At 41.1% G+C, this 24,884-nt stretch overlaps 1 protein-coding gene across 5 annotated transcripts; it reads left to right on the forward strand.

Annotated features, from left to right (window-relative positions):
* Positions 1–2,763: 2,763 nt before the first annotated feature.
* On the forward strand, positions 2,764–17,477 carry LOC124112972 (mucin-21-like). Of its 5 annotated transcripts, XM_048398276.1 has the most exons (9): positions 2,813–2,956; positions 8,266–8,342; positions 8,783–9,088; positions 9,682–9,738; positions 10,713–10,769; positions 11,743–11,799; positions 12,462–12,764; positions 14,684–15,433; positions 15,464–17,477. In XM_048398276.1, the coding sequence occupies exons 2-9, from the start codon at positions 8,282–8,284 to the stop codon at positions 15,772–15,774; spliced, it is 1,902 nt and encodes a 633-aa protein (XP_048254233.1). In that variant the 5' UTR covers positions 2,813–2,956; positions 8,266–8,281; the 3' UTR covers positions 15,775–17,477. The 5 variants fall into 5 exon arrangements, with proteins under 5 accessions (XP_048254232.1, XP_048254233.1, XP_048254231.1 ...); XM_048398275.1 differs by having other exon boundaries at positions 2,764–2,871; positions 14,684–17,476; XM_048398274.1 differs by having other exon boundaries at positions 14,684–17,476.
* Positions 17,478–24,884: the final 7,407 nt, after the last annotated feature.

Consider the following 24,884-nt stretch of genomic DNA (forward strand, 5'->3'; position numbering starts at 1 on the left):
CATCTGTTCACCCGAAAAGGTTTTTTCGTCGGCTGCAATAGTCCATCTGGTGCAGTGCCCAGTATATTATGGCAGATTTGATCTATTGACAAACTACCAATAACTGTCATCACCTAGTTAATTTACTTCATTCGCCGAATAAACGTTCTGACGAAGCAGGGCAAAACACAAGAATGCGTGACATGAAGAGGTCATTAAATTCGGGAATTTAACATTTTAAAATTATTTTTTAAGACGTTATGGGGTATGTTAAGGAATTAATATTTTTATCCGACATTGAACTTTTGAAATGGTCCCTTAAGCATGTTAACTATGCCTCTGTTCACCCAGCAGTGAACGGGTACCCGGTAGGATGAGATGATAATGTAACTGCTAACCTAGCGCGTCATGAGACAGCCTCGGTTGTATACTCCCTAGGGATTGTAGATGAAATGAAACTAGACTTACGCTGGTCCATTGACCGGGGTTATGATAATGCAGCGCTAGGAGCAGTCGCGTGGTGAATGGAATTTGACGCATTTTAAATGAAGTTTATTTCCATACACACAACAAACGAAACACGTACATACAACTCATAACATCAACACATATATCATGTAATACACAGGCGCTTTGTGCACAGAACCGTCCATTCGTACAACGTTTCGTGTTGGGTAGAACGTTTAACAACAATACCCTGTCATCGAGCAAGGCCTTCGTGATTCACGACTTCGGCTACTTGAACGACCGTGTTTGTGTATCCAGGCTTAGATCATAATGATTATTCATCGGGCCCTTGTGTAAGATATAAAGATAGACGACAGGAATAACCCGCACACCGACCCACTCACGCATACGCCTGGAACCCTCGTGGTGCAGGAAGTTTTGAAACAAATTTATGACCTCCTCGATTCACTGATATTTCTTCGCACGTGCTTCCCTATATCACAGATTGATCTGGTTTACTCCCAATGTCAGACATCCCATTTGTCAGACGACCCAATAGTCAGACATCCCATTAGTCAGACGACCCAATAGTCAGACATCCCATTTGTCAGACGACCCATGGTCAGACATCCAATTTGTCAGACGACCCAATAGTCAGACATCCCATTAGTCAGACGACCCAATAGTCAGACATCCCATTAGTCAGACGACCGAATAGTCAGACATCCCATAAGTCAGACGACCCAATAATCAGACATCCCATTAGTCAGACGACCCAATAGTCAGACATCCCATTAGTCAGACGACCCAATAGTCAGACATCCCATAAGTCAGACGACCCAATAGTCAGACAGACCAGTCAAGTGTGACCAGTGCAACTGCCTGGTCTTACCTACTAATTAATGAACTAATTAAAGTTGCGTTTGATCTGTGTCGGGTTGCGTGTGTTTTATCAGCAACGATTTAGAGAAGTTTTTTTCCAGTGATATTGAATATAGGAAACTCAGTGAAGATTAACAAACGATGTTAAATACGATGTTAGAATAAGAACACGTTAAATAGATTAAACATCTCCATAACCTGATCTAATCTCACATGTACTATATTTGGTTGGTTGGTTTGTTGTTTTACGCCGCACTCAGCAATATTCCAGCTATATGACGGCGGTCTGTAAATAATCGAGTCTGGACCAGACAATTCAGGGATTGACATCATAAACATCGAACCACGCAATTGGGACACGATGACATGCATCAACCAAGTCAGCGAGCCTGACCACCCGATCTCGTTAGTCGTCTTTTACGGCAAGCATGGGTTACTGAAGACCTATTCTACCCCGGATCTTCACGGGTCTACATGTACTATAGGTACCGTACTATATAACATGTAGCCTAAGTCAGTAAGGTGTCACCACCATGGCTGGTATATGCAGAGTTGAGTACATAGAGTCTCAGAGAGGAACCCCACAAGTATTCCTCGATGAGTTCACTTACTCTAAGAATCGAACCAGAGGCCAGACCACACACAGGAGATGTATCATCAAGACCTGCCGTGGGAAATGTTCCACTGTTAGGGACTTCCTTAAAGATGTCTCGGACCACTGCCATCCACTTAGAGATCAGACTCCTGTCAAGTGTGTCAGTACTTTGAGGGAACCGACCAGAGAAGAGGCGGCACCTGTCCAGGCCATCTACAATGCAGGAGTCGGTCGCCAGACTCCAGAAAACGTTCCACATCTTCCTTCGTTCCCAAACTTAAAGAGCTTCCTCTATCGACATCACCTGAGGTGGCAAGGTGCCAAGATTTCAACGATTACATGGTGACGACATGGGTTGACGACGAGGCCCGTTTCAGACTCACAGCGACGTCAGGGGGATATTCTCTAAGTGTGTTTTGATTAGATAGATTGACCATTATCTCCAGTGAAATCAGCCGATATGAGTGAGTGAGTGAGTATGGTTTTACGCCGCTTTTAGCAATATTCCAGCAATATCACGGCAGGGGACACCAGAAGTTGGCTTCACACATTGTACCCATGTCGGGACCCGGGTCTTCGGCGTGACGAGCAAACGCTTTAACCACTAGGCTACCCTACCGCCCTCCGATATGAGTATAATTGTGTAGTCCTGTAGTCATGGGTAACCGTTTAAATCTAGATTACGAGCTGTCAATAAAACTGATTTGTGTCCCACGGGAGAGGACTGTGCCAAATGAAATCCGTGTATTCATAGCCAATACCCACCCTCTTAACCCTATTATCGATTCACAAAATGACTTCCAACATAATACTTTGAACGAAATGTAAAGTCAGTGTAAAAGCTTCATTCATATGCGCTGTGTACTAGATATTATAACACACGAAGTTATAATAGCCTCTTAACGTCCAGGTAACATAGACAGACAGCGTTACAAGACACTCGCAGTCTACGTGAGTCTCCCTCTTGAGTGAGTTTGATATACGATACATTGCACGCAAGGAAGGAGACCGTTATTAATTGTGTTCAACTTTTGGATAAGTTCACAAGCATTTGTGAGTATTTATGGTAGTGTATTGACAGTTCATATATGTAAGTGATTGTGTATATTAGTATTGTTTATATCTGTGTTTGGAATACACGTATCGATCAAAAATAGCAGGTCGATGTGATCCCGTATTGGTTGAATCAACCATAGCAAGACCCGACCAAGACCCGACGATTTAGCGGTGGACACAGACTGCTCTACATACCCCGCCCCTCTCTGATACCTAACAGCCCGTCGTTACATCTGTTCATGTTTTCTGCGGAAATATACTCACCACGAGGGACCGACCCGGGGTTTCGTTTGCAGATGAGATATTTTGTCAAAACCAAATATTGTAAATGTTAAAACTATGAGCCTGAACATTTCTAAAAAATATAAAACCCTTGCAACAATGTAAATTTTGAGGCAGACAAGTTTTTTGTTTTTTTCAGACTGAAGAATAATTATTTTTTTAAAGAAATTCCTGGGACAATTTGTTTTTTGCGATAGAATTCCAGTCGAGCTTGTCACTGATACTTTAGTCATTGTCTTTAGCGAGTTGCTATACGCAACCAACAACAACTGAACATGTATGTCCGACTGAAGTCAAACCAACCTGGAAGAAATATGACGACAATCTATTCTTCGGGAATATAAACCTCCCGCAGGACAGGCTTAACATGACTTGACGTGTGGCTTTCGTTGCATACAGTCTGTTGAACAATAGCCGAACTTGGCCTACCTTTTGAATACAGTTCTCGTTACTTTAAGAGTATGAAGTACAGCCTATGATTCCCGTATGGTATACATCACCATCAAATAACCAATCCATTACGTTTCACTTTAGCAACCATCAAACATTGGTGTATACTTTCTCATGCTCAGGAGTTAATGTTGACATATCTGATATATACCTGAAAGTCACGCACAACACCTGACTAATGATTGTACCTGTGTTCTGATATATACCTGACAGTCAAGCACAACACCTGACTAATGATTGTACCTGTGTTCTGATATAAACCTGACAGTCAAGAACAACATATGACTAAATGAGGGTATCTGTGTTCTGATATATACCTGACAGTCAAGCACAACACCTGACTAAATGAGTGTATCTGTGTTCTGATATATACCTGACAGTCAAGCACAACACCTGACTAAATGAGGGTATCTGTGTTCTGATATATACCTGACAGTCAAGCACAACACCTGACTAAATGAGTGTTTCTGTGTTCTGATATATACCGGACAGTCAAGCACAACACCTGACTAATGATTGTACCTGTGTTCTGATATATACCTGACAGTCAAGAACAACACCTGACTAATGATTGTACCTGTGTTCTGATATATACCTGACAGTCAAGAACAACACCTGACTAAATGAGGGTACCTGTGTTCTGATATATACCGGACAGTCAAGAACAACACCTGACTAAATGAGGGTACCTGTGTTCTGATATATACCTGACAGTCAAGAACAACACCTGACTAAATGAGGGTACCTGTGTTCTGATATATACCGGACAGTCAAGAACAACACCTGACTAAATGAGGGTACCTGTGTTCTGATATATACCGGACAGTCAAGAACAACACCTGACTAAATGAGGGTACCTGTGTTCTGATATATACCGGACAGTCAAGAACAACACCTGACTAAATGAGGGTACCTGTGTTCTGATATATACCGGACAGTCAAGAACAACACCTGACTAAATGATTGTACCTGTGTTCTGATATATACCGGACAGTCAAGAACAACACCTGACTAAATGAGGGTACCTGTGTTCTGATATATACCGGACAGTCAAGAACAACACCTGACTAAATGAGGGTACCTGTGTTCTGATATATACCGGACAGTCAAGAACAACACCTGACTAAATGAGGGTACCTGTGTTCTGATATATACCTGACAGTCAAGCACAACACCTGACTAAATGAGGGTATCTGTGTTCTGACATATACCTGACAGTCAAGAACAACACCTGATTAAATGAGTGTATCTGTGTTCTGATATATGCCTGACAGTCAAGAACAACACCTGACTAATTATTGTACCTGTGTTCTGATATAAACCTGACAGTCAAGCACAACACCTGACTAAATGAGTGTACCTGTGTTCTGATATGAACCTGACAGTCAAACACAACACCTGACTAATTATTGTACCTGTGTTCTGATATATACCTGACAGTCAAGCACAACACCTGACTAATGAGTGTATCTGTGTTCTGATATATACCTGACAGTCAAGCACAACACCTGACTAATGAGTGTACCTGTATTCTGATATGAACCTTACAGTCAAGCACAACACCTGACTAATTATTGTACCTGTGTTCTGATATATACCTGACAGTCAAGCACAACACCTGACTAATGATTGTACCTGTGTTCTGATATATACCTGAAAGTCAAGCACAACACCTGACTAATGAGTGTACCTGTATTCTGATATGAACCTGACGGTCAAGAACAACACCTGACTAATGAGTGTACATGTGGTCTGATATATACCTGACAGTCAAGCACAACATCTGACTAATGAGTGTACCTGTATTCTGATATGAACCTGACAGTCAAGCACAACACCTGACTAGTGAGTGTACCTGTAGTCTGATATATGCCTGACAGTCAAGCACAACACCTGACTAATGAGTGTACCTGTATTCTGATATGAACCTGACAGTCAAGCACAACACCTGACTAATTATTGTACCTGTGTTCTGATATATACCTGACAGTCAAGCACAACACCTGACTAATGATTGTACCTGTGTTCTGATATATACCTGACAGTCAAGCACAACACCTGACTAATGAGTGTACCTGTATTCTGATATGAACCTGACGGTCAAGAACAACACCTGACTAATGAGTGTACCTGTATTCTGCTATGAACCTGACAGTCAAGCACAACACCTGACTAATGAGTGTACCTGTGTTCTGCTATGAACCTGACAGTCAAGCACAACACCTGACTAATGAGTGTACCTGTGGTCTGATATATACCTGACAGTCAAGCACAACACCTGACTAATGAGTGTACCTGTATTCTGATATGAACCTGACAGTCAAGCACAACACCTGACTAATGAATGTACCTGTGGTCTGATATATGCCTGACAGTCAAGCACAACACCTGACTAATGATTGTACCTGTGTTCTGCATCAAAATCGATGTTTATCTAAGAACCCTGCTACATATCAACATACATGGATATCAACAGACCCTGGTGTATATCAACATATATACATATCAGTATAAAGATCCAGGGTCGAATAGGCCTTCAGCAACCCGTGCTTGCTGTAAAAGACCGTCCATGCTTGTCGTAAGAGGCGACTAACGGGATCGGGTGGTCAGCTCGCTAACTTGGTTGATGCATATCATCGTATCCCAATTGCGTGGATCGATGATCATGATGTGAATCACAGGATTGTCTGGTCCAGACTCGTTTATTTACAGACCACCGTCATATAGCTGGAATATTGCTGAGTGCGGCGTTAAACAACAAACATACAAATATATCGATATACACCAGGGTAATTTGATATACATGTTGATTTACACCAGCGTATATTGATATACATGTAGGTTGATATACACCAGCATATATTGATATACATGTAGGTTGATATACACTAGGGTATATTGATATACATGTAGGTTGATATGCACAAGCATATATTGATATACATGTAGGTTGATATACACCAGGGTATATTGATATACATGTAGGTTGATTTACAAAAGCGTATATTGATATACATGTAGGCTGATATACACCCGGGTATATTGATATACATGTATGTTGATATACAGCAGGGTAATTTCATATACATGTTGATTTACACCAGCGTATATTGATTTACATGTAGGTTGATATACACCAGGGTTTATTGATATTCATGTAGGTTGATTTACACCAGCGTATATTGATATACATGTAGGTTGATATACACCAGGGTATATTGATATAAATGTGTGTTGATATACACCAGAGTATTTGAAATACATGTACATGTATGTTGATATATACCAGGGTATTTGATATACATGTCTGGTGATATAGACCAGGGTATTTGATATGCATGTATGTTGATATATACCAGGTAATTTGATATGCATGTATGTTGATATACACAAGGGTATATTGATTTACATTACATGTATGTTGATATACACCAGGATATTTGATAAACATGTATGTTGATATATACCAGCGTATACTGATATACATGTATGTTGATATACAACAACGTATATTGATATACATGTACATTGATATATTCCAGCGTATATTGACATATCGTCCCCCCCCCCCCCCCCCCCCCCTCCCCCCCTGCCTGGGCTCCCTTGGAGTCAGGGCTGCCCGTGGCACTGGATATTATGTCTGAGTAAGCTCCTCTTTTCTTTGTACAATATTCCAGTAGAATATTCATGAAAAGGTTACGTGTACATTCAACTGGTTCTATTCTCTACCGTGTGAATGTTAGAGCGAATGAATAGACGAGTGAATGTCGGCATTGCTGCCCCACTCAAACGCCCGCACATAATAGCCCTGTGCATGAGTCATTGATCACACATTCGTCGCAAGTCATAAATATTTACATGCACAATTCTCAGTCCCGAGCAGTGATTCCAGGAGAAGGGTGACGGTTGGAGTTAATGCCCTCAGTTGTATTTCACGGACCCCAGACAACAGAGTGACTTACATGAGCGCATGCCGTAGTTATGATCATATTTGACATGAAACAAATCCTGACCGAAATATATAATTTTATATCCACCCTCTCATACAAATGACTACTTTTTAGACGTATTATCCGTGCATGTTATAACGAAATTGTAACTCATTGATATCGGTTTTTTAAAATGGCTATAATTTCCTCTGTTTGTATTTTGTTGTAAGTGATAAAGGGCGTACACGCAATGCCTGTTTTATAACAACGTGCCTTTGCTATTGAAGCAGCCAGGGTGTTAAGTAATGGCATGTGCACTAAGACAATCTTAATGCTAAAGCCGTGCACACATGACGGTAGACAGCTACACCCATAGCTCGCACAACTTGATATAACTGTAGCTTCATCAATGCACGTGTACGTTGCATACAGTCAAATTATATATTTGATACCCTAAATGTAGTATCATATTATCGGTATATTTACGCAGATTTCGTTATATACTGCCCCGTGTTCTTCTCCTCCTTCTTTTTATTATTATTATTGTTATTGTTGTTGTTGTTCTCGTTGTTGTTGTTGTTGTTGTTGTTGTTGTTGTTGTTATTATTATTATTATTATTATTATTAATATTATTATTATTATAGTTGAAAGCTGACTAAGATGCTGGATCACGGCAAGTTGTGTGTACTGACACTGGCATGGCTGGCCTGCATTAGTAGTGGTGAGTTGAACGTTTGTATTTACAAACCTGAATTCTGATGTAACCTGACCGGGGTCTTACATATAATTACGAAAGGTGTCACCTCAAAATGACCGCCTCCATGGTCTGGTGGTAGAGCTTCTGCAAGGAGAGCGGCTAGTCCGGGGTTCGATCCATACCAAAAAACATTGAAAGGTGGCACTTGTTGTTGCCCTGCCTGGCCCTCGGCATTAAGGACTGGTCGGCTTGGAGTCAGTAAACTGTCTGAGTGGAGCAATCTCGTTAAACTGCGGTATGGTTTCTCAGTGGGCTTGTACTATAAAAAGGGCATTAGTCTTGACTAGTACAGGAAGCCACACACAAAAACACACACACGTGCATGCACGTCGCTATATAAGTGCAATAATCTTGACGTTAAACCCCATTTCATCTCACCTAAAACCTGATTGTTTTCTGTACAGATGTATGTTCTGGCCAGACCCTCTGCCCTGGTGGGGACGCTACCCTCAGCGCAGAATACAGTATAACTGGTGACAAGGGCAGCTATGAAGGGTTTATCTGGGTGCGACCAACTGATAACAGATATGTTGTCACATGCAACCCCAACTGCAGTGCCGTGTCTGGATACAGTGCCACCAAGAATGATACTCACTCTACACTAACTATAGAATCTGTGAATATGGATGCGGATATTGGTGTATGGAAGATCGAGGATGCTAATGCCGGTTCGGTTCTGATTTCTAGCGTGTGTAATCTGACTTATAGCGGTAAGACTTCATCCATTGTGGGCGCTAGCTCCCTATGTGTGTGTGCGTGCGTGTGTGTGTGTGTGAGTGTGTGTGTGTGCGTGTGTGTGTGTGTGTGTGTGCCTGCGTGCGTACGTGAGTGCGTGCGTGCGTGCGTGTGTGTGTGTGCGTGTGTGTTCGTGCGTGCGTGTGTGCGTGCGTGCGTGCGTGCGTGTGTATGTATGTTGCGGATGGGTGGATGTTAAAGACAATTGTTTAAAATCATTTCTTCCAGAAAATATGTTTTGCCCAAATAAATTGTTCGCTGGAACCGAACCGCTGGAAACTTAAAGACCACTATATTCTCAAAAAAGTAACACGGAGTGATGCTGATGTTTTCACAGAGCGAGTGCTGAAGCGAACACAATCTTATATCAAATATCATTCTTATCAAATGTCTTTGGCTCTTCATCCGCAAAACGGTTTCCTTGACCCAAGGTAAAATATTAATAATAAATGTAAGAATTTAACAATGGGTCAACCAGATATTTCTTATATAATCACAGCACGGCATCTTTATTACTAGTATTATAATTAAATGTTTTTTATATGTTTACGATTTTTATACGTTTCAGACAACAGCGATTCGACAACAACGTCGTCAACACCAACAGACAACTCCACAGAGAATGGTACGTCAACAAAACATATCTTTTTTAAAGAGTCTGCATTCAAAGTTTTATTCACAAGCATTGAAGTGATCAGTAAGAATCGGCTTGTGTTTTATCTTACTCCTAACAGTCGTAAGCATTTCCAGAAGTTCGTCTTTCTAGTTTACTGTCTTACCTCATTCATGAACAGTTTTGTCAACAACGCAGGCTGTTTAGCTTTACTGTTAATGTAGTAGCGGCATATATACATAGGCAGCATAATGTGCATGTTATATCATTTTAATCCATTGAAAACGGCCATACTTTGTATTTTGAGCGACTTTTGTGCAATGGTAAATCTGCTTCGAATAAGGCAGCAGTAGTATATATGTTCATAGCCAGCTGCGTGTTGGAATATTGGGTATTGATATTAATAATGGAATGACACAGGCACCATTTCAATGTTACAAAATGCTTAAGCAATTAGATGATGAAGGGAAAACGAGTCGGGTGTCTGGTGTGTGCGTGTATGTATGTTGCGGATGGGTGGGTGTTAAAGATAATTGTTTTAAATCATGTGTTCCAGAAAATATGTTTTACCCAAATACATTGTTCGCTTGGCAAGCTGAATGTTTTAAAAAAAAACTGTTCGGTTCCTCCTTTTTTAAAGACCGATAATATATTCGTCTCTAATAGAAACACCCCCAAAATTTAAGGTTATAAAAAATTCAACCGAACCGCTGGAAACTTAAAGACCACTATATTCTCCACATTGTAACACGGAGTGATGCTGATGTTTTCACAGAGAGAGTGCTGAAGAGAACACAATCTTATACAAATGTCTTTGGTTCTTCATCCGCAAAACGGTTTCCTTGACCCAAGGTCAAATATTAATAATAAATGTAAGAATTTAACAATGGGCCAACCAGATATTTCTTATATAATCACAGCACGACATCTTAATTATTATAATTAAATGGGTTTTTTTATATGTTTACAATTTTTATACGTTTCAGACAACAGCGATTCGACAACAACGTCGTCAACACCAACAGACAACTCCACAGAGAATGGTACGTCAACAAAACATATCGTTTTTAAAGAGTCTGCATTCAAAGTTTTATTCACAAGCATTGAAGTGATCAGTAAGAATCGGCTTGTGTTTTATCTTACTCCTAACAGTCGTAAGCATTTCCAGAAGTTCGTCTTTCTAGTTTACTGTCTTACCTCATTCATGAACAGTTTTGTCAACAACGCAGGCTGTTTAGCTTTACTGTTCATGTAGTAGCGGCATATATACATAGGCAGCATAATGTGCATGTTATATAATTTTAAATTATTTGAAAACGTCCATACTTTGTATTTTGAGCGACTTTTAAGCGATGGTAAATCTGCTTCGAATAAGGCAGCAGTCGTATATATGTTCATAGCCAGCTGCGTGTTGGAATATTGGGTATAGATATTAATAATGAAATGACACAGGCACCATTTCAATGTTACAAAATGCTTAAGCAATTAGATGATGAAGGGAAACGAGTTGGGTGTCTGGTGTGTGTGTGTATGTATGTTGCGGATGGGTGGGTGTTAAAGATAATTGTTTTAAATCATGTGTTCCAGAAAATATGTTTTACCAAAATACATTGTTCTCTTGGCAAGCTGAATGTTTTTTTTAAAAAACTGTTCGGTTCCTCCTTTTTTAAAGACCGATAATATATTCGTCTCTAATAGAAACCCCCTCCAAAATTTAAGATTATAAAAAATTCAACCGAACCGCTGGAAACTTAAAGACCACTATATTCTCCACATTGTAACACGGAGTGATGCTGATGTTTTCACAGAGAGAGTGCTGAAGAGAACACAATCTTATACAAATGTCTTTGGTTCTTCATCCGCAAAACGGTTTCCTTGACCCAAGGTCAAATATTAATAATAAATGTAAGAATTTAACAATGGGCCAACCAGATATTTCTTATATAATCACAGCACGACATCTTAATTATTATAATTAAATGGGTTTTATATGTTTACGATTTGTATACGTTTCAGACAACAGCGATTCGACAACAACGTCGTCAACACCAACAGACAACTCCACAGAGAATGGTACGTCAACAAAACATATCGTTTTTGAAGAGTCTGCATTCGAAGTTTTATCAATACGCATTAAAGTGATCAGTAAGAATCGGCTTGTGTTTTATCTTACTCCTAACAGTCGTAAGCATTTCCAGAAGTTCGTCTTTCTAGTTTACTGTCTTACCTCATTCATGAACAGTTTTGTCAACAACGCAGGCTGTTTAGCTTTACTGTTAATGTAGTAGCGGCATATATACATAGGCAGCATAATGTGCATGTTATATCATTTTAAACCATTGAAAACGTCCATACTTTGTATTTTGAGCGACTTTTGTGCAATGGTAAATCTGCTTCGAATAAGGCAGCAGTCGTATATATGTTCATAGCCAGCTGCGTGTTGTTACATATGGGGTATAGATATTAATAATGGAATGACACAGGCACCATTTCAATGTTACAAAATGCTTAAGCAATTAGATGATGAAGGGAAAACGAGTCGGGTGTCTGGCGTAAGAAGCATGTTTTTTAATTCTGGATTTACCTTTGTATGGATCTCACAAGACACCGGAAATACGTTTAAACAACTATTATTAGATATATTTCAGCAAAACTGGCACCAACACATTTCTGGAAGCGCACGCTTGTTTCACCATATGATTGTAACATGTTCAACCTGATTGTTTTCTGTACAGATGTATGTTCTGGCCAGACCCTCTGCCCTGGTGGGGACGCTACCCTTAGCGCAGAATACAGAATAACTGGAGACAGGGGCAGCTATGAAGGGTTTATCTGGGTGCGACCAACTGATAACATATCTGTTGTCACATGCAACCCCAACTGCAGTATCGTGTCTGGATACAGTGCCACCAAGAATGATACTCACTCTACACTAACTATAAAATCTTTGGAAAAGACGGATATTGGTGTATGGAAGATCAAGGATGCTAATAACGGGTCGACTGAGGCTTCAAGCGTGTGTTGTATGAAGACAGGCGGTGAGACTTTGTTTATGTTACTATCTTAGGCACCAACCATTTGACAATCTGTAGGTGACCATGAGGTGTGTGGCTGGGGTATTATCTTTTCTTAAACAAATCTTTTAATATGACCATACAGATGATGTAGCTGAAGCCCTTGAGTGTCGGTGTAGTTGTGGCCTATGTTAACATAACTATGCATAGGTTACGGCAGCAGGAAACATGCAGGCAATTCCACCCTTCACAGTGTGCCTGCCACCCACTACAGTATTGTGTTAAATAATGTTAAATAATTGGGTTTGCGACAAATGAAAGGCCTTACACACTATGCGTTTATTGGCTTCAGAGTCAATGGCATATGCAGGCGATCTTCCTCGGGACCTGGCTTGTATACACACATCTAGATCTGTCCTCATTTTCCCATTTAGCAAAACTTTACATATCAATTAAGTTAACTAAAATTTTAAAATTTTAGAGGCAGTTCATAAATTACTGTGTGATAATGTGAACTAAACACTTAATGTTGACCTCAAATGTAATTGTGAAAAGAATGGGTGTTTTTGCTGTAATCTGATCGATTGAAACATGTTTTTCTTTATGATCCGAATTTTGAAAAAAGGATCAGTTTGACCTGGGGAAAGGGGTAAAACGTTAATTAGATATTAAGTTACATCAATGTTTATCAAAACAACTTTTGATTTACTTTTTGTAAAGTATTTTTCACATCCTGCTAACCAGGCGAGTTATAACGGAAGCATGTGACGACATTTATTGTGTCATGACGTCAATGAAATTCCAGGGCAACGTCATATCAGTCCAGGATGACGTTATGGCCTCCTCCCAAGTGTAAGAAAAGTATACGGCTTTTGACTAGCTTACAGATATACTTCGTCCTAATGTCAGGCTATTGATGACAAACAAGTAAAAACATGCATTTCGTTTTCCACACTTCAGGCCTTCAGATTCACGATGTACACACAGGCGCTGGTTACACTCCATCTTGTCGTTACTACCACTTTCAATATCTATGTATTTACTGTATCACAATCGAAGAAGTACTTTCAAGTGTCAAGGGATGTCAGTTCATAAATATGTTCTACATTTAAGATTGTTTTAAAGTGCTTATAATAGTAACATCTTGAATCATGTATAGAGGACGACCTTGACTGTTGCAAGTTATCAGACAAGTTTATGTAACCCGAATGTTTTTTAATATTAAACAGTATTATGAACATGAGTCAATAAAAGTTTGAATCTCCGACGAGTGCGGATATATTTGAGATTAAGATAAACAAATGTTTATGAATCACTGTCAAACAGTGATGATACCAGCGTATCCTGCCCAACCGGTGGCACCCGTTACAAACACATGCAAAGGCAAGCAAATTGTTCACCTGAATAACACGGGAACACATGTTACAAGTCTGAATGAGGAATAGCCATGAGGAGGAGATTCTATTTATCATCCTACATCATTCTTCAAACGTTTTCATTTTGAAAACTGTCACATGCAGTCCTTGAATTAAAAAGTACTGCTAACCAGCTTTAGTGGTGGAGTTATTAATGATGTCATTAAAATGTGACGTCATGGTAACCGATGACGTCAGCATTGCCTGCAAAGCATTGTTATTAATTTTATTTTAGCGACATGGCCCACTAGAAATCGCTTGAACTGACCCAAGCGATATCTCCTGTGCACGCCTGTTTTGGGTGATAAATTAGCAATTATCAACCAACTGCAAAAGAATAGTTTGCACAATTGTTGCCCATGTCATAGGGCCACTGTCATCTAACGAGTTTAATTTTATAAAAGCTTATCTATATAGATTCAATAACGTTACATGGGGAGGGTCACCTAGATTTCTGAATAAGTATATTGCGGAAAGGAAATTATTATAAACTCACCAATGTATTAATTAATCTGCGTTTGCTTCCAGGAACATCTTCTCCCATCACGACTGCCAGGCCCGGAGAAACAGCAACTACTCCAGAGGATCCTCTACCATTGTATCTGATAATTGTTATTATAGTTATTGGAGTGGTTCTCCTTATCGCCCTCATCATTATCATTATCATCATCTGTGTTAAGCGTAGAAAAAGAAGTCAGAAATATGCGGTTGAGGAGGCTCGCAAAGCCTATGAAAAACGTCCTCCCTCCCCTGGAATGGTGCATCCAAATGGGGGACTGCCACAGTCACCTGATTATGAAAATAAGGAAAGGAATGGACGTGTTTGGTACGGAAGGGAGGAGTCTGGTGATCTTGGCACAACGGAGGCAACTTCAGCAATAGAACTGGAGGAAACAGTTCCCGATCATACCGGAGAGTCTGAAGACGTAAACGCAAACACACAAAGGGGTCTTGAGGACATTGGGTCAGATGAAACAACGGCAGATGGAAGTATGTTCAACGAAATTGCAGAGCCTACCGAGGATAAGGCAAAGGAACACAATTATACAGGGGAATCTGATTCTAGGGGAAATGTTCTCCCAGAAAATGAAGTATCCTTCGAGGGGACATCTGACAAAGGGAGTGATAAGAGCCCCGATGAAGGTGATAACGATGTATCTGATAAATCTATGTTGGAAAGAGTGGACGAGTCCGAAAAACAGAGTGACCAACACAACGAGGAGTCGGTTTTACAAGCGTTTGATGAGTTTGGGGATTCCGACGATGACAATGAAAGTGGTGGTACTGGCAACGATGACAATGAATGTGGTGGTACTGGCAACGATGACAATGAATGTGGTGGTGCTGGCAACGATGACAAGGAATGTGGTGGTACTGGCAACGATGACAAGGAATGTGGTGGTACTGGCAACGATGACAATGAATGTGGTGGTACTGGCAACGATGACAATGAAAGTGGTGGTACTGGCAACGATGACAAGGAATATGGTGGTACTGGCAACGATGACAAGGAATATGGTGGTACTGGCAACGATGACAAGGAATGTGGTGGTACTGGCAACACCGGAAATAGTGACTTATCTTTGCATGATCCTAATGGTGTTGGCGAGTCAGTGTGAATTCCAGGGACTGGAAAACAAGAACATGTCGAAGGTGAAGAAACTTCAACGCTCCAAGGAGGTGCACTGAGTCAAAACTGGATAATTTAATGTTATTACGACAGTGTGATGCTGAGGATCACTTTCATGCTGAAAACCAGGACTCACTTCCTAAAACGTCGCGCCACGCCAACTGCAAGCGTGTATTGAACTATTGGAACGGCACCACCGTAGAACAGGTGCTACAACTGTAGGCGATGTATAATGGGATTAATGCCGCGCACGTGTGTGTGGGTGCGTGTGCGTGTGCGTGTGCGTGTGCGTGCGTGCGTGCGTGCGTGTGTATGTGTGTGTGAGTGAGTGAGAGAGAGTGTGTATGTGTGCGTGTGTGCGTGCGTGCATCACGTGAGTGTGTTCGAGGCTGGTAAATATCCCGCATTAGAAATAAGCATCTAACCCAAGATTACGTTTTGTTATAGTGTGTCTGTCTGTCTAACGTTACGAAGTGTCCTCGCGAAGTTGTTTCGCAGTTGATATCTCCAAAGTTACCAAGACTTGTAAAATGCCTTGGCTACGTACGCCACAGCTAGACATTGTTTTTTTAAGTATATTAGATTTATTTTTTTATAATGATAGGAATTAGCACAGTAGTTTCTCCAAATTCCCGATGTTTAGTTCTGACACGATCGCCGAACGACAAGTGCGCCGCCAAGTTTGTTCCGCATATGAATATCTTTTTTTTGCGTTGGCTTTATCCTGTCGAGACCTACCTATATCATAAATATAAATATTGTACATTTGTGTTTTATATGACGTAGAAAATATGTTGTAATTAACGTAATATAAAAAATAGTTACTAATATTTACATGTCGTTATGCTGTTGTATATTGCCCATTGCTATTATTAGTTCATATTGACTGATAAAGTGTGAGCCTCGCGTAGAAGGAACTGCGGAATAGTGAATCATTTCTGGTGGACATTGCAGGATTTCAAAGAGATGTATCTCCGCAAACATGAGTCAGTTGAGCACATTGTTTCGCTGTGACAATAAGCAGGGACATGTGCCTTTTGGAAATGGGACAAACTTGAGGACCATGCAGTGAACAAGTACTTACAGACTGTTGTTTGGACTCAGGAGGGAAATCTGAGGACCATGCAGTGAACAAGTACTTGCAGAATGTTGTTTGGACTCAGGCGGGAAACCTGAGGACCATGCAGTGAACAAGTACTTGCAGACTGTTTTTTTGGACTCAGGCGGGAAACCTGAGGACCATGCAGTGAACAAGTACTTGCAAACTGTTTTTTGGACTCAGGCGGGAAACCTGAGGACCATGCAGTGAACAAGTACTTGCAGACTGTTTTTTGGACTCAGGCGGGAAACCTGAGGACCATGCAGTGAACAAGTACTTGCAGACTGTTGTTTGGACTCAGGAGGGAAACCTGAGGACCATGCAGTGAACAAGTACTTGTAAATTTATGTTTGGACTCAGGCGGGAAACCTGAGGACCATGCAGTGAACAAGTACTTACAGACTGTTGTTTGGACTCAGGCGGGAACCCTGAGGACCATGCTGTGAACAAGTACTTGCAGACTGTTGTTTAGACTCAGGCGGGAAGTGGTGAACCCAGGATTCCTCCATAGTCTCACGTCGCCTCCGTGGTCTAGTGGTAGAGCGTCCGCCCGGAGAGCGGAAGATCCAGGGTTTGATCCCCGGCCGCGTCAAACGAATAGACGTTAAAAAATGGTACTTGTTGTTACCCTATTTGGCGCTCGGCATTAAGGGGCTAAAACAAAGACTGGTCGTCTCGGAGTCAGAATACTGTGTCTCAGTGGGGTATTCATGTTAAACTGCGGCATGGTATCTCAGTGTGCTAGCACTCTAAATCGGCATCAGTCCGGACTAGTACAATCAGCCACACACACACACACACACACACACACACACACACACACACACACACACACACACACACACACACACACACACACACACACACACGTACATGCACGTCGCTATATGAGTGCATAAATCTGGGACGCGACGTTTAACCCAATTTCACCTCACCTCACCTCACCTCACCTCCATAGTCACAAATCGTTGCAAGAACCTTTTAGGAACAGCTTCAAACAGATGTCAAGCTTCGGAACCCAACGATGTATGCTTCAGTGCCAAAGTGTCTGTGAAAATGGAATGTACTCCTTGGAAATAACCAACCGAAGTTGCAAATATGCTGTCACCTTACACTGAACTGTAAAAAATGTGTTTGGGTACTAAAAACAAACGTAAACAGATCCTTGTCCCATAACTGAGACATGTTTCGGTCTTAACATGTTTGGGGTTGTGTTTAACAGCTGAACGTGTTTAGGGTCTATATTAAATGTGTATACCCTCCTTGACATTCATTGTAGGTAATTTAAAATAGTGATGTTTTCTGTGTCTTATTAGCGTTTAATAGGAAAAAAAGTGACTGTGTGGGGTGGGGTGGATAAAAGCTATTTTAGCAGTATAAATGGATTAATCTGGCGGTGGGATACGAAACTGCAACGTGTTGATTTGTTGTCTTTCTCGCTACCACCTGTGCTACCGCGACTGTTGTAGTCACAATTGTTAATTGTCCTTGTCAGCATTAACCGAGTTTGGTTAAGTTGTACATTTTAATGTTAATATTGTACCAAGTTCATTGCAAGTCCTGGTGGTATATGTGTTATGCAAGTGCGTGTCAATCTGATTTGCACATCTAATTTCAATATATATTATACATCTTACCCATATTTGACTTTTTGCCGAAATATATGAACTTTATTGAAACAGGTTTAAATTCTAAACGTGCATTACATGTCGTGTCTACTTAATTTGTGAGGAATTCGAAAGACAGAAGTGACGTTGGCCATAGTGAGTGAGTGAGTGAGTTGGGTTTAACGCCGCTTTTAACATTATTCAAGTTATGTCACGGCGTGTCAGCATAATGTGGGAGGAAAGCCCGAAGTGATGCAGGTCTCAGACGTTTACCACTTCCGTGAAACCCACGAGCACGGGTATGGTGCTGACAAACCTAGAAACATAATCGGGGTGAACCGGGATTCGAACCCACAATCATAGGTTTCTGGCGTGCCCAAAGGGGCGCAACTCTGCACAGCGAATCGCGGCGCCTAAGACGACGGTGGCCATAAGCCTTTACCGCTTGGGTAAACTCTACGAACACAGATATGTTACCGGTGGACCTGCTTACCTTTTCCGCGAGCACCTGGTGTCATCACTGATTTTCAATGATCCATTCACATAATTTGTTCCAGTATTTTACCTTTTACCCCCTACTGAATCCACTTTGGCTGATAATCGGCACTGAATATTCGCTGGCATTGACGTTTTATATTTAGAGACAAAAGACTATATTTGGAGGGAGTCCGGGATTCGAACCAATTCGATCTGCGGATCCTGTCACGGTTAAGTGCCGCAACTCTACGGCGCGTCAAACCACTGGGATCCCCGTCCCCCCTGTAGAGGCAAGCCATCTATAAACATGAGCCCCACTTGAGTTATGTATCGTCGTACATGTCCTACAAGTAAGCTTTTGTGTGTAGAAGTCGTGATCTATACCACCGTGTTTTGTATAAAGTCAAAATGATGCACGTGTCTTGTGCGTGTGCCAGGAGTTCGTATTCACTGCACGATTCCATTGTCCGATTTCTGAAGCTTGAATCACACAAATACACCGTGGTGACACAATGCATCGACTGATCAGATCGCTATCAATTGACAGCGTAATGTGCGTTGCTCGTTATAGATGTATATATACACGCGAGACCTACACAATAACAGATCTCGCGTAGATTTACGTTGCAGACTTTACGCCTTCACATTGATCTGTACTAAAAACCGAAAGAAAAATCTTATTCAAAATTTTCAAATAACTTTTAATGAACCTATCGAAACAGACGTAAAATGTATCTTTCTGGCGTATGTGTACTCGAAAAAGTGAGTGAGTATGGTTTTACGCCACTTACAGCATTATTCCAGCAATTTCTCGTCGGGGGACACCAATAATGGGCAACAAACGGGTCTTCAGTGTGACGTGCCAACGCTTATACCACAAGGCTGTCCCACTTACTAGGCTTCAAGTACAAAAGTTGCAAGGATTTTCCATGGAACTTACCTGGGACAGAGAGATGTACTGTAGAAGGTACCTGCTAAAAGTCCCCTTAAAACAATAGCAAGACGTCTCTTAAGGTTTATAAATCAGGTGTAAAGGACGGATCATAATATTATCTCGGGGGTAGAGAGGGGTGGGGGCTGGTGGGCGGGGTGGGGGTAGGGGAGAGAGGGGGTAGGGGGGACTGGGACATGACGGAATAGTGTTTGACTATATCGTGAATGTAAATACACAGCCATGTTATCTCAGTGTGCTAACACTATAAAACCGGCGTACATCCGGACTAGTTCAAGCAGCCACACACACACACACACACACACACACACACACACACACACACACACACACACACACACACACACACACACACACACACTGCATACACATCATCAACAGCACACGCGCTATATTCGTGCAATAATCTTGAACGTGACGTTAAACCCACCTCACGTCACATGTTGTATGACATCATACTTATGCCTGTTATGGTGTCTTCATTGATTCGTGAGAGCAGGATTTATAAATGATTCCTTTCATCATGAGTGAGTGAGTGAGTTGGGTTTAACGCCGCTTTTAACATTATTCCAGTTATGTCACGGCGTGTCAGCTTAATGTGGGAGGAAAGCCCGAAGTGATGCAGGTCTCAGACGTTTACCACTTCCGTGAAACCCACGAGCACGGGTATGGTGCTGACAAACCTAGAAACATAATTGGGGCGAACCGGGATTCGAACCCACAATCATAGGTTTCTGGCGTGCCCAAGGGACGCAACTCTGCACAGCGAATCACGACACCTCCTTTCATCATAAGTGTCCACTATTATAAACATTGGAAAGTGCAAGATTGAAAGTGATGGAACATGCTACCCAAAAAACACGCCTGAGTCAACCAGTGGTTTAGTCAATGCACGTGCAATACATGACAAGTAACAGTCAATGTGGGCTGGAATATTGCTGAGGGCGGCGTTAAACAACAAACAGACAGACAAGCAACAACATCCACTCGCGCACTTAAAACAAATCTCATTTAATTGTAAAACACATCAATCAGGCGATGTCATTTGCTTTATTCTGTTCATTGGTCCTATGTATATTTCTACAACTACACGAGTGTGTATATTTCAAATAAATTAAAATCTCTCTATCAGTAGTATTTCCTGAATTGCAAACAGCAGACCCAAGGCTTGCACAATGCTCAACTCCTGGGACTGTTTGCACGAACTGATCTTAGCTCTACACAAGTTATTATATACAATATTTGTCGCTAAAAGAAGGCCAAGTGGCTCAGTGGCTTAAGTCGACTCAACACCTGGGATGTGCTTGTTGTGAGTTCGAATCTAACGTTCAACTTAATTTAATCTTTGTTTTGACAGCACCATAGTCGTAATCACGTGATCGGGGCCATTGGTGGCAAGGACGTCCTTTAGGAGTGCCAGAATCTGTGTTCGTGGGTTCGATCATCCTTATCCCGGCGGTTGGGTAGCCTAGTGGGTAAAGCGTTCGCTCGTCACGCCGAAAACCCGGGCTCGATTCCTGATAGGGGTACAATGTGTGAAGCCCATTTCTGGTGTCCCCCGCGGTGAAATTGCTGGAATATTGCTAAAAGCGGTCAGTCCAAGCGGTAATTACCTTCTGATTTGTCTTATTTTCTAAGGGAATTTAATGAACGGTCTTGTCTTCCATAACAAGTCATGAAAGTCTTTTATTCCATAGAAATTCTAGAATGGCCGTGTCTTCCACAAAAATTCTAGAACGGTGTTGTCTTCCATAGAAATTCATGAAAGGTCTTCTCGTCTAAAGAACACCAGCAAGATTTGACAACGAGATTTCCCCGGTATTTCAGCATAGCAAGATTAACATATGGGCCAGTAGCATCGACACATGGTATTAACGTCCAGGTAAACACGATTGCGGGTTTAACGTCACAAAACATGATTTATTTACACTAACTATATGTATGTCTCTATTTACTGATCACATCGCTAAATTTATGACGACGTTGGTGACAAGACATGTCCTCCGATCAGTCTAAAACTCAAAAGAATAATCGATATGACATAAGGCCAATTCCTAACAGTGCACTAACAAGACTTGCACACTAGCTGGGACAGGTGCGTGAAGCTCCGTCCAGTAATTTAAGATTTGAGGATTGACGCAAAATGTGCACATCAGATTTACGTTTATAACTCCATAAACACACAACAACTGTCGGGAACAGTGCGACATCAGTGACATCGTTGAGTGTCATATGTTACACCAGCCCCGCCCATTCAACTAATCAGGAAATATGGGTTGTCTGTGGGCGTGGCCTAATGAATGTTTTCGGTTGATTGAAAAAATAAAGGCAAAACTGTTGCTTGGCCAGCCAGTCAAATACCACAGAATCGCTTGCAATGCATGTATAGCAATAATACAATCACAATGATACTTTTGTTAATCCATGTTGAAATATTTTGACACCCACCCTTCTCCTTGGCACGGTAACTGACATAAGATGTCACATTTCCTCTAACCCATCGAATACTAACCACACCGACATATTAAATGCACTGATTTAAGATACTTCAGTGTGAAATACTGAGTTTTCGGAAGTTGAGAAAAGTGAGGCTTTAACTGCAGTGAACAGAACACTTGATATTTCACTGCAGTAAACATAACGCCTTGCCGGAACTATTGTCCTACAAGAGTTACCTCCCCGTAAAATATCAAAGCGTGACGCCAGTACACAAACTGTTGACGTCCTCATTACAGCCGTTCCACACTGAGATGGCAACATAATGGTAGATGGAGTTAATATCGCAGATTCCCGTTTGTTATTGTCTCAACAATGTTTCGTTATAAAGCGGAAATTTCTCATTTTAGTTACTTGAACAACGTGTATTCTTTCGCTTCCATCAACGGTCTCGTAGATTTCAAGAATATTTTTTGAGTTAATTTTGTATATAATCATAACCAAATTCAAATCAAATATTTTTTGTTACTTTTGTTTACATTTCTTACGATTTTGCGAATACGGAACTACTTTTTATTCGCAATTACAGGGGATGGTGAAGCGTCTATGGGTGAAAGGTAAGGAGAATATACGTTTCAAGGTTTAACATTTTAACTTTTCGGTACACAACTACACAATACGTTCTAATAAATAGGATAGTCCATGTGTCTCGTGTGACGGGGAAAAGGAGATATTTCACTCGTTTTGCTTGCTACACCACTTGGGTTTGTTTGTTGTTTAACGCCGCACTCAGCAATATTCCAGCTATATGACGGCGGTCTGTAAATAATCGAGTCTGGACCAGACAATCCAGTGATTAATATCATGAGCATCGATCAACGCAAGTGGGATACGATAACATGCATCAACCAAGTCAGCGAGCCTGACCACCCGATCCCGTTAGTGGCCTTGCCGAAGACCTATTCTACCCCGGATCTTCACGGGTCACGCCACTCGTGAAAATATTTCCTTCGCCACCCCGGCCACTCGATGACAGAAAAATGATGTTAACACATGGTATCCTCTATATACTAACAACATCGATATCATGACCACACCGGCATACTAACTACACTCACATACTAACTACGCTCACTTATTAACCACACTCTGATTCTCATCATACACACATACTAACCACACTCACATACTAATTACTCACATTCTAACCAGTCACATACCAACCACTCTCGTATACTAACCACACTCACATACTAATTACTCACATTCTAACCAGTCACATACCAACCACTCTCGTATACTAACCACACTCACATACTAATTACTCACATTCTAACCAGTCACATACCAACCACTCTCGTATACTTACCATACTCACATTTTACCCGCACTCACCTACTAACGACACTCACATTATGATCCTACTCACATTTTACCACACTCACATACTAACGACACTCACATTATGATCCTACTCACATTTTACCACACTCACCTACTAACGACACTCACATTATGATCCTACTCACATTTTACCACACTCACATACTAACGACACTCACATTATGATCCTACTCACATTTTACCACACTCACATACTAACGACACTCACATTATGATCCTACTCACATTTTACCACACTCACATACTAACGACACTCACATTATGATCCTACTCACATTTTACCACACTCACCTACTAACGACACTCACATTATGATCCTACTCACATTTTACCACACTCACCTACTAACGACACTCACATTATGATCCTACTCACATTTTACCACACTCGCCTACTAACGACACTCACATTATGATCCTACTCACATTTTACCACACTCACATACTAACGACACTCACATTATGATCCTACTCACATTTTACCACACTCACCTACTAACGACACTCACATTATGATCCTACTCACATTTTACCACACTCACATACTAACCACACTCACATAATACTAACCACGCTCACATACTAACTACTTTCACATACTAACCACACTCACATACTAACCACGCTCACATTATGATCCTACTCACATTTTACCACTCTCACATACTAACCACACTCACGTACTAACCACACTCACATACTAACCACACTGACACACTAACCACTTTCACATACTAAACACACACACATACTAACCACGCTCACATACTAACTACTTTCACATACTAACCACACTGACTTACAAAACACACTCACATACTAACCACTTTCACATTCTATGCACTCTCACATACTAACCACGGTCACATACTAACTCCTCTCACATACTAACCACACGCACATACTAACCACGCTCACATACTAACTACACTCACAAGTGTATAATACTTTTGAATTTGAAAAGGAGACAGATAATGAATCAGTCGTTGTCTTGTATGTCCTGGCATTCCCTCTGTATGCCATGACAGTAAGGAGTGTGTATGTTTGATACATACACGCTCCTTACTGTCATGGAATACAGACATTTGCCATGACACATTACTGTGACAATCTGTTGCATATCGG

The sequence above is a fragment of the Haliotis rufescens genome, unplaced genomic scaffold, assembly GCF_023055435.1.
Source record: "Haliotis rufescens isolate VD_foot unplaced genomic scaffold, xgHalRufe1.0.p SCAF_18, whole genome shotgun sequence".
Lineage (NCBI taxonomy): Eukaryota > Metazoa > Mollusca > Gastropoda > Lepetellida > Haliotidae > Haliotis > Haliotis rufescens.